This window comes from Pinus tabuliformis, chromosome 5_2 (assembly GCF_031772625.1).
Source record: "Pinus tabuliformis cultivar Carrire ecotype Pingquan chromosome 5_2, CPIR1, whole genome shotgun sequence".
Taxonomy (NCBI): Eukaryota; Viridiplantae; Streptophyta; class Pinopsida; order Pinales; family Pinaceae; genus Pinus; species Pinus tabuliformis.
The window spans coordinates 1,111,780,030-1,111,791,630 of record NC_142306.1 but is presented as its reverse complement, the minus strand read 5'-3'; the positions used below and the strand labels follow the sequence as shown (position 1 = coordinate 1,111,791,630).

Genomic DNA, 11,601 nt, shown 5'->3' with positions numbered 1-11,601 from the left:
CAAAAGTTGTAACCAGGGAGAAACTGAGAACATGCTCAGTTTCAATTGGTCTTCAAGGATGACGATGAAGATGAGAAACAGCTAGGTCCAAAGAGGAGTCATTGTCCAACAAATGAAGCAACGATGGAGTTGCTACAATCATTCTCCAAGTGGGAGATTATTGTGTGTGGAGCATGATTGTTCAGAGGTCTTTGTTTCAGCCGGATGTATACCCCAGGAAGTTTTGTACACCCCTCCACGCGGGGGGGACTTGTCCCCCCCGCGGGGTCCGGGGGCCAGCGGTCCCCCGGCAGGGGCTCGGGGGCAGTGCCCCCGAAGCCAAAATAAATGTAAAATTGCCTTGTAAAAGTATAGTAATTTCTAGTCAATCTGGGCCGTTCATTAGGCAGATGATCTGATGGTAGAACTTATGTTTAGTTTAGGGTTTTTTGCCCTAGAAGGCAACCCCTCTCTTTGTATGAAGGCATTGTATTTGAGGCTATGTGATAGATGTGTATTCTGTGAGCGAGAAACAGAGAGCTGAGACTGTGAGAGAAAATAGAGGATATTACAGCGGATTTGTTGTAGGTTGTGTATCTTCATTTTGCTAGATAATAGAAAGGAAGGACTAGCTGTTCAGGGTGGACGTAGCCCAAACTGGGTGAACCACGTATATCTGTGTCTCTATTGTTTTATGCATTTTCTGCGTTTATATTTCTGCAATATTTTATGTGTTCCATTGCTCCGTAATATATAATTTTCTAACATATTGTTGTATGCAAATTCCACTAAGGGAAGGTATTTCTCCCATTCGTTTTGTTGATCCATGACATACATTCTTAGCATGTCCTCTAATACTCAGTTTACTCTTTCTATTTACCCATCTGTCTTTGGGTGATATGCTGTACTGAAGTTTAGTTGTGTTCCCATAGATTGTAATAGGCTTTTCCAAATTTGGAAGTAGAATGTGCGTCTCTATCAGATATTATCTTTTGGGGCACTCCAAGAAGGCGAATTATTTCTTTTAGGAAAATTTGAGCGATAGCTGATGCTTCAAAGGTGGTCTTAACTGGAATGAAGTGAGCACTCTTAGTTAATTTATCAACAACAACCATAATGCAGTCATGTCTTTAGAATGTCATAGGTAAGCCTCCAACAAAATCCAGTGAAACAAATTCCCACTTAGTTTCTGGTATATCATGGGTTTGTACAAGGCCTGCTAGGTGACGATGTTCAGCTTTAACCTATTGACATTCTAAACATCAGGCCACAAACTTTGTTATATCTGTTTTCATTCCTGTCTAGAAAAATAGTTGTTTTAAATCTGTATACATTTTCGGGACTCCTGGATGTGGAGCATATGGAGCTTGGTGGGCTTCCTTAATGATTAATTTCCGAAGTTCATCATCAGCTAGGATGTACATCCTACCCTTATATTGTAGCAATCCATCATTATCTATGATGTATCCTTCCCACCTGGTCGCCACAGGTACCTCTTCTTGTCAGGCAAATTTTATTTGTTGGTATTGCGGGTCCCCTTCTAGGTGGTTTAGAATTTGGCTTCTCAAGCCTATCTTTAATCACGATATTGAAAGAAGTCTAGGTCTCCTACTTAAAGCATCTGCAACCTTATTTTCTTTCCCCTTAATATAGGATATATTGAAATAATAATCACTAAATAGCTCACTCCAGCATCATTGTCGAGCATTAAGGTCCTTTTGCGTGAAGATTTACTCAAGACTTTTATGATTTGTTCTTAATTCAAATTGATGCCCCATCAGACAATGTCTCCATAGTCTTAAGGCCATTACAACTGCCGCTAATTCCATATCATGAGTAGCATAATTGATTTCATGGGTCTTGAGTTTACGTGAAGCATAAGCGATAACCTCTTCATCTTGCATCAAGACTGCACCTAATCCTACTCTTGGTGCATCCATGCATACACGAAAGTCCTTGTCCATGTCTGGTACCTTTAATATTGAAGCAGTTGTTAGTCGATGTTTTAGCTCATTAAATGCTTTCTCACACTCACTTGTCCATTCAAACTTAACCCCTTTCCTTTGGAGGTGGGTGATGGGATTAGATACCTGTGAGAATCCTTCTACAAATCTTCTATAATAGCCTACCAACCCCATAAAGCTGCGTACTTCCATGACATTCCGAGGAGTAGGTAAATCCATTATAGTTTCAGTCTTACTATAATCCACTGCAGTGCCTTTCCCACTAATGGTATGGCCTGGATATTGAATTTCTTTCTCAAAGAAGGAACACTTAGTAAGTTTCCCATATAGCTTATGTTCTCTAAGGCATTAAAGTACCAATCCCAAGTCTTCTAGATGCTCCTTCTCATTGCGGGCTAAATGAGGATGTCATCCAAGAACACTTGGACAAAGTGGTTTAGATATTTTCGAAAGACACTATTCATCAAGTTCATGAAGGTTGTTGGGGCATTAGTCAAACCAAATGGCATAACAATAAACTCATAGTGTCCATATCATGTTCAGAATGTCGTCTTAGGTATGTCTTCCTCCTTGATTCTTAGTTGATGATAACCTGACCATAAGTCTATCTTGGAAAATATTGAAGCTCCTTTTAGTTGGCCAAAGAGGTCATCTATTCGAGGCATGGGGTACCTATTCCAAATGGTGGCCTTGTTTAGATCGCGGTAATCAATACATTACCTAAGAGTTCCATCCCTCTTCTTTACAAAGATCAATGGTGCACCCCAAGGTGACACACTGGGTATGATAAATCCTTGATCAAGAAGTTCTTTAAGCTGTATACTCAACTCATTAAGCTCTGGGGTAGTCATTCGATAAGGTGTTTTGGATATGGGTTCTATTTCTGGTTTCAAAGAAATGGAGAAATCGATTTCTCAAATGGAGGCAAACTTGGTAGCCCTAGAGGGAATACATCTGCAAATTCAGAAAGTAGTGGGTGCAACTTATCTGAGGACTTCTCATCGGCATGAACTATCTTTACCGCATAAATCTTGCACCCTTTCCTCATACACTTATTAACCTTCTTGGATGATATGAGGCACAATGTAACATCATGTCTAATGCATTTTATTACTATGGTTTCTCCCTGGTCATTTTTTAAGAGAATTTTCTTATTATAGAAATCCAGTATAGCTTGATGACATTCAAGCCAATCCATTCCTACAATTAAGTCAAAAATCCTTAGAGTCGCACTATACAATTTCATCTTGGTATCACAGCCCCCAATGTTAACTGCAATCTCTTACCATTGACCCTACTGATTGCTAAGAGCCTAATTCCATTTCTACCATTCTAAAGTTACTTTGCTCATGAGCTGTCAATCCACATATAAGTATTGTTGAAGGAGAAATAAAACTATCAGTGGCACCTGGATCAATTAACATAGATAGAGGGATGTTATTGATCATACCTGCAGACTACACCACTGTGGCTTGGTGCTTAGCCTGGCGATGGTTTGTGGCTGCATGAATTTGGTGTGGGTTTTGTGATCTTCCTCCTTTTGCTTTGTGTCCCTGTTGTTTAATCCCGATTTGATACCTTGGACACTCCATTCTATAATGTGGACCTCCACATTGCCAATATTCTACTTGTTCTCGATTCTTACATTGTACTTGTCCTTGGAAACTAAATCCTCTACCCCCACCATTAGTGTTTCTCAAGTAGGGCTGACCCCTACGTCCTCCTGGAGGTAGCCGAGAAGTTGCACTAGCGACCCAAGAAACATTTTTTTGTCTTCCATGGAATCTATATTGCTACCCCCTTGGTCTGTTTACCCTCATTGTGGGATGTTCCTTCCCTGTATTTTCATCCACCACCATTCGCTTTTTCATATTTATCAACCTCGGGATTTGTTTGGCTAAACTACTGGTTGCTGCCATAGTGGTGGGTTTCCACATGGCGACTTCTGCTTGGACCAAGGGATCGAGTCCATGTAAGAATCTTTCAGCTTGACATTTATCATCAGCCATATAGTCCATGTGATGGACCAACACATAGAATTTAGCTTCATAGTCCTCGATAGATCTACCATTCTATCGTATTGTATGGAAATCCCCTACTTTTTGGTGTTTGTACTCCTCTGATAGGTACCTAGTTCGGAAGGCTTCCTCAAACATTTCCCAAGTGACTTGCAATGGGGTGACTCACATCTTCGTTTCTTCATTTACCCACCATAATAGAGTGTCTCCTTTTAGTAGACTCATTGATATTTGGGCCTTTTCCCTTGAAGTGTATGCCATAAATCTGAGTGCCCTTTTGACGCCAATTACCCATGCTTCTACTTTTGAACCCCCTTCTTGACCTGTAAACTCTGGTAATTTGAATTTTTGGACTTCTTTCATAATATCGAGGGTTGTTTGTCCATCTTTGGCATTGAATTGAGAATTTAGGTCTTGCCTCTGTCTTCATTCCAACTCCCTTCCTTTACCTTGATCATTTCCTTGATCTTATCCTTGGCTTTTGACCCAATCCTTAGAGATATTTGTCATTTCCCCAAGGGAATGTAATATTTCTTGCTCATCTGGGGTTCCAATCTCTGTAGTGGCAGGTGGTGGGGTTTCCACCTCAGGGTTGCTTTGGTTTTTTCTTCAACATTTAGGAGCCATGATCTCCCCTATGTTTAATCAAGTTTAATTTTACATCACTTCCAATGTTAAACTTATGTGCAAAAAGCTAAAACAAATATAGAATATACCCTGATTTTAGAATATGCAATTACTTACATCAACATATTCAACACACAATTTATTTTCCTATCATCCAAATTTATTTATTACAATACTTAATCCATAAATTATAAATAAGCACTAATCTTAGTATTATATTATTTTATTTATACCATGGAAAACATGAGTTGGAAGGTAATAATGATGTCCGAATAAAACTTAGAAAGTTGTCTCAACATAAAATCGAAATTCGAATGATTGTGAAAATAAAGCTTTAGAATATTGGTGGCATTATACGAACGAAGATTTTTTTTAATAGGTATGAATATTGTTTTCATAGGGTACTTGAATCGTGAAAAGAAAATTTATTCATCAACTGACTTTTGAAATTATATGTCACACCATTCACATATAAATTTGATGGACCATCACAATATTAAGTGTACAGATTCATGACCCATATGTGCTAGGATAAATTTAAATTATGTGTTGTAAAGTGAAATATTTTGAGTATCTTGTTATTATGTGCCCTCAAATAAATAACTTAGAGGTCGATGGTTCTTATCATTATTGTAACAACTATGTTTGGTATTTACAGAAATCAACAAATGTTTTAATTTATTGTTGCTGATATATTAAAACGATTCTGAGACATTACAGTGAAATGCATCATATTTAAGCCATATTTCCATAAATAAACTTATCAAAAACTACCCTACAATGTAAACCGTAGAGCTCATGTAAATTAAAGTGTATTGAATAGTTTATAGTGCCTAGCTACTTAGGCTATGATTCCGTGTATTTAGATACCAGTAACAGGCCAATAAATCATATCAGCAAGTGGGATTACCGAATTAGAACAATGCTAACAATCCCATACCATTAAATGTAAATTATCCATTCATCATGTGCGTTAACAGATGAAAGAGAACTCAAGAAAATTCATGCTCATTTATTTAGTATCTACGTAAAACTATTCGTTCCTTTATAAATTGTTTGAAAGTTAAATGGCGCCAGGTCTTAGATGGTCATAAGGGTGAACTATTTAACTCAGTTAATTACGAAACTATGTTTGAGTTTCTACATCAGTAATGAGAGATCAGTTACATAAACACCACGAAACTATATTTAGAGAACCGATTTCAGTTGAAGAAAATACATACAACCAGAGAATGAAATAATAGCAATAAATTGATTCTAATGCAAATTAGACATTTAATCAAACAAACTATTCCAAATCTATACGATTTTTCTACTAAGACTAAAATCTACCGTATGTAACAGCCCCGAAATAAAAATAGGTAATTAATTAGATTAATCATGTGATTTATAATCAACATGCAATTTATCAACTAATTTACATCAAATTTCAGAAATATGAGTAGAGACAACTTACCTGTGGCGATGATGTTTCTCGCTTGTGATTTCATGGTTGAACGCTAGTCAAATTCTGCTAACTACAACAATGTCTTGGGGATGACTCTCCACCCAACTATAGGCTCAATTGCATAAAATCTTGCTACAACTGGCCACCCCCAAGCCCTCAATGAACGTACTACTGCCAGGGAATCCTTTGTCTCACAACACTATTCTCCCAAGAGAATGGATGATGGAATCATGGAATGATGGAATTCCTCTCATCTTCCTCACCACCTATTAAATAGAGCAAACATTGGAAGGGGAACCACATGCACACACTCCATGTGTCCACATGCAACTTTACTGTGTTCTTGTTTTATTTCTTTTGTTTTTACTTTTTGATAGCTTTACTGATTTTTATTGCTTTCTTGTTTTATTTATATTTATATTTATTTAGAGGTTTAGTATTGTTATTTATTATTTTATTATTATTTATTATTTATTTAGTATTACTATTTTTTTATTTATTGTTTATTATTTATTTTCTTGTATTTTAATATTATATTATATTATTTATTATTATTATTATTATTATTTATTATTAAGGGACATTACAATCAAGATATCACTTGATCACACTTCTTGAAATTGCATGGCCTTTAAACAAAGGTTTGATTTTTCTTCTCTTTTGATTTTTATTTCTTTTTGTGATAAAATTGAAAATAAGAAGAAAATAACAATGGAAGCTACAACATCTGGCTCCACCTGGGGATAGTGCTTTTTCCACAGAAGCACTAAGAACCACAGATCAGTGCCTTCACCTCGGGCATGGAGTCATATATTGCAACCAATTCAAATTCTATGGTATTTGTACATTGAATGCACTCCAATATTTACAATGATAAAATGCTTATGATTTAGAACTGAAAGAAATGCTTGAGGTACTGCCCATTGACAGGCAGTTGTAGAGTTTCTCCATCAAGATTCTCAAGAAGGAAAGTGTTATTGGACCTTGCTTCAACAATTCTAAAAGGACCATACCAGAGAGGATCAAACTTCCCATGCTTACCTTTATCTTCTCTTCTGGTATCCCATCTTAGTACTAGATCTGCAACTTTAAAATCAATCTCCTTGGCTTTTTTGTCAAAAATACTTTTCATCTTCGATTGATACATAATCAAGTTGTCTCTTACCTTGTCTCTGTTCTCACTTAGCTCCATTACTTTATTCATTCTTCTTATCAAAGCATTGGGTTCTTCTTGTACCTCCTAAATCATTGCAATCACAGGCTTCACGAGTTGACTTGGAAACAAAGCCTGAGTTCCATATACTAATTCAAAAGGTGATTTGCCTGTAGATCTTCTTGTAGTCACTCTAGTAGCCCATAGAGCAAACTTTAACTTAGAATCCCAGTCTTTTTGGTTCTCTGCAATAGTTTTCCCTGTGGATGATAAGTTGTTGAATGAGACAAAATAACATTATACTTTTGACAAAAATAAATAAACTTACTTGAATTAAAGACTTGAGAATTATCTGTTATGATTTTTATGGGGCATCCAAATCTGCTGAAAATGTTCTCCTCTAAGAATTTCATCACCACCTAATCATTTGTTGTCTTAGTAGGTATAGCTTCTACCCACTTAGTGAAGCAATCCGTAGTTGTGAGAACCCACTTATGCTGTCCACTTGAAGGTGGGTTAATCTCTCAAACAAAGTCCAATCCCCATTGTTTGAATGGTTCCTCTATGAATATTGGGATCAGAGGCAAGGTTCCTCTATGAATATTGGGATCAGAGGCAAGGGAGCTAACCTCCTCTTCTCAGCAAAAGCTGACACTTCTGACAGGTTCTGATAAACTTGAATGTATCACCAAATAAAGTAGGCCAATAAAATCCCGTCTGAAGGATTTTATGTGTAGTAATTTTCCAACTGTAATGTCCTCCACATAGCCCTTCATGATGATCTTTGATTGCCTTTATAAACTCATCCTCTCTTAAACATAGCAACAACATTCCTACAGGATCCTTCCAGTATAATCTACCTTCCACAATCACATATGGTTGTGCTTTGATCTTTAATTCTCTATACTTTGTTCTATCCAAGGATTGGGGACGGGAGAGATAACACAAATAATGAATTATACTGGTTTATTATCCTGCATATTAAACCTCTGCAATATTGTCTCGACATAATTCCTCTAGTTTAACCAAAGCTTCCTCTTTTCCTGGTCTCTTTTAATTTCCATGCCCAAAATATAGTTTGCAGCACCAAGATCTTTCATGTTCATTTTGGAGGACAACTGGGTCTTCAAATCCTGGATAATTTCTTTGTCATTTCCAACCAACAACATATCATCCACATACAAGACCAGATAAATAACACAGTCACCACTTAATTTAAAATACACACAGTGATCTGCTTTGCTTCTGGTGAATCCAAGTCCCCATATAAATGTATCAAATTTCTGATACCACATCCTTGGTGATTATTTTAACCCACACAGAGACTTATTACGCCGTAAGGCGTTCCCATTTGAAATGAACTCCCCTAGTTGTCTATCTGTCACCCTCAAATACCGTCAGATTATATGTTAGACGATGGAGAGAGGTTGAGCCGTTGATTAGCGCGGTCGATTTCTGCCATAGCCGGGGGTTCATATCGCCGGAAGTCGGAGAGACTAAAATGGCTTCATATCACCGGAAGTCGGAGAGACGAAATTGGCGATATGAATCTGATAAGGGCAGGTATGTCAACCCAATTGCTGGATTAGTGCCTGATCCTGAACCTGAACGCGAGACAGGTATGACAGGTATGTTGGACCTGCCAGAGAGTTGTATACTGGTCATTTTCTCCTTGACTATGCCGTGCGACATTGGCAGATTGTCAGTTGTCTCCAAGCTCTTCAATTCTGTGGCCTATTCGGGCGATCTGTGGAACAAATCCCTTCTTAAAATATGCCACCAGATCGTATCCAGGGCTGACCCCCCTGTCCCAGCTTCAATGGTAAAACTGTGCGCTCGCCTCGTCGATCCAATTCTCATAGATGGGGGCACAAAGGTATTTATATATCACTTATTCTCAGGGTTTTGGTTGTCATATTTGGGAAAACGCCGTTCATCAACTCATTAATAATTCATATTCATATGTTTTTGTTCTGCTGGAACAACAATAGATGGCCTGGCTGGAAGGATCCCCAGCGAAATTGGGTTACATGTGACTCCAGGTTTGATTATCAATCTTCTTCTTTTTATTTTTCAATTTGTTTGTTTAAGGGTCTCCTTCTCTTGTTGGTTTTGAGGTCACGGTATTCTGTGATGGCCTCTCATGGAGTTATCTGGTTCAAAAATCATATGCAGGCAGCTATTGGCCTTAGAGCATGACGATGATTTGGAGTTCTTTGGGGCTAATTTTTTGGTCGACCCCATATTGTATTTTCCGAAAACGAGGCTCAGGAATGCCTACATTGCTCTACAGTTATGGAGGATTGCGTGTGTTCAAAGCGATCCTTCTAATGTAAGTGGAAGCTGGGTGGGAGTCAATTTTTGCACAGTTGTGTCTTTCGCCTTTGGACCAATGTTGTGGTTGGGGTTTATCTGAATCATGCTGAGATTACTGGATATGCCTTTGGATCAATGTTGTGGTTGGGGTTTATCTGAATCACGATTCATGCGGAGATCACTGGATATTTCCCTGGGGAGCTTAGGTTTGGGCTATGATCTATCAAAGGTCAGATGCCCAGGCGGTAAGAGACTCTGAGACAGCCAAATGAACGCCTAATGAGTACCTTCCTCTTGATGTATTGAATACCCTCTTCGCTTTGGGTCTTCCTGTTGATTGCACTTGCAGGGAAGTTGCACACATTTTGTCTTTGCTTAGCCTTCTGCGGCAGGTTGAAGATTTTACGTAGACTTTTATAGGTCACTTGATTCTTTTTAGAATTTGGTCCTACTTTATTCATTTAGAGTTTTGGTCATGTGTTTGTATTCGTTTGAAGTCTTTGTTGTGGTTCTTAATCAACACCAATTTTCTTTCAAGCTCTTTGGAACATTAATATGACAGTTATTAGTGTTTGCCGTCTCTGTGCCTCTGCAACTCATTTTTTTGCCGCTTCAGAATTCAATCATGTTCTTTGTGGTTACTTGACCTTCTTTTTCAGAGATTTAATCATACTTCCTAATTGGATCTTTCAACCTCCTCAGGCCTCATGTTCATGCATTTCGATACATTTTTGTGAGTTCGTCTTTAGTTTCAACTCATAAGTGTTTAGGCATTGGTGTTACTCCCTTCTCAGGGTCTGGTTCTTTGCAAACACTCATCCACAAAACACAGGGTATCTATCCAGACCTTGTAGCCCAGACCCATTTTTTATTTTTCACGTCTTTTCATACTTCCCTAAATTGCACTTATAAGGTGTGTTTGTGTACATTCACCATGTGGTTATGTTTACAGTGATCTAAAAGCTGTGTATATTTGACTTCTGACTTGTTGCTGTTGTTGGGTGAACTACCAACCGCCCAACCTTAATGCCTAGTATTCCCAGTCTGCCGTAGATAAATGGCCTTGCTCTCTATTTCATAAAAGAAGCAATGATTCTCTAGTTTTTTCGATTGTTTTTAGTGTCTGTTCTTTTTATAAGTTGTGTGCTCTTTGTATGGGGTTCAAGCTAGCGCATGATCCTGGTTAACTCTCCTTGTTTTTAAACAGAGGAAACCCTCACAGAGTATACATTGACGTTATGGTTTGTGTTCAGATTCGAGGTGCTGGCGGAATTATCAGTGGTTTGGTGGTTGGAGATCCGTGGTCAAATCGACTGCAGGCTTTTGTCTCCGAATACCAACTACAGAGTGGTGTTTGCCCTTAAATTCACAGAAAATCCCTCTGGGTGGGAAGTGCCAATTAGGTTTTCTGTTACAACGCCAAAGGGAGAACAAATGGAATTAGAGAAGCGTTTGAATGAAAGAAGAGGCGAAAACCAGGGTATAAATGGTGGATGGATGGAAGTGGTTGCAGGAGAATTTACAACCAGACCCGAAACAGACGATGGTGATGACTCTCACATCAAATTTTATATGAAAGAAGTGTTACGGAGGATTCCTAAACGTGGGGCTTCTTCTGGTCGGCGTGAAGATTGAGCCCATCTACACATAATTGCATCTATTGTGTATATTGCATCTGTTTCATGTTGTAGACTTAGTTGCATTTATTGTGAATAGTGCGTTTGTTTCGTCGATGCGGGTGGTTGTGTCCCTCCCCACACATATTTTATTTGGTTTTGGAAGTTGCACATGATGACTGTGTTTCGTAGGCTACTTTGTTGAGTTTTACCATTAAATAAAACAAAACCGGCCCTGATTTACGAAATGAAAAAAGCCTCATTTTCACGAGATTTTATTTCCTTTTCTAGATGGCATTTTTGGTTTTTTGATAAAAAGGCAAGCACTTATTTTGTAGTTGGTAACTATGTTGGAAAAGATTTTGACTGAATTGAGAGTTACATATTGTTAGCGTTGGTCTTTTCCAATGCATATTTTTCCATTGAGCTAAGTATTGTGATTCATGTAGGATTATTATCTGCCTAGTTGTTACGCCCTCTA

General features: G+C 38.1%; 2 protein-coding genes across 2 annotated transcripts; both read left to right on the top strand.

The window, feature by feature from the left end:
* The first annotated feature begins 8,628 nt into the window (after nucleotides 1–8,628).
* LOC149163117 (putative F-box protein PP2-B8) lies at nucleotides 8,629–11,057 on the top strand. The gene is made up of 3 exons (XM_089437542.1): nucleotides 8,629–9,064; nucleotides 9,180–9,230; nucleotides 9,364–11,057. Exons 1-2 carry the CDS (start codon nucleotides 8,690–8,692, stop codon nucleotides 9,222–9,224), a joined length of 420 nt encoding a protein of 139 aa, XP_089293668.1. The 5' UTR covers nucleotides 8,629–8,689; the 3' UTR covers nucleotides 9,225–9,230; nucleotides 9,364–11,057.
* On the top strand, nucleotides 9,608–11,139 carry LOC149163116 (uncharacterized protein PHLOEM PROTEIN 2-LIKE A4-like). The gene is made up of 2 exons (XM_089435350.1): nucleotides 9,608–9,749; nucleotides 10,712–11,139. Exons 1-2 carry the CDS (start codon nucleotides 9,608–9,610, stop codon nucleotides 11,137–11,139), a joined length of 570 nt encoding a protein of 189 aa, XP_089291476.1.
* The last annotated feature ends 462 nt before the right edge of the window (nucleotides 11,140–11,601 follow it).

Bases quoted from the DNA above. Each gene is read 5' to 3' on its own strand.
- LOC149163117 (XM_089437542.1), top strand. From the start codon at position 8,690: ATGGCTTCATATCACCGGAAGTCGGAGAGACGAAATTGGCGATATGAA. The intron at 9,065-9,179 runs GTATTTATATAT...GAACAACAATAG, and splicing joins TCATAGATGGGGGCACAAAG to ATGGCCTGGCTGGAAGGATC.
- LOC149163116 (XM_089435350.1), top strand. From the start codon at position 9,608: ATGCTGAGATTACTGGATATGCCTTTGGATCAATGTTGTGGTTGGGGT. The intron at 9,750-10,711 runs GTAAGAGACTCT...GTTTTTAAACAG, and splicing joins AAAGGTCAGATGCCCAGGCG to AGGAAACCCTCACAGAGTAT.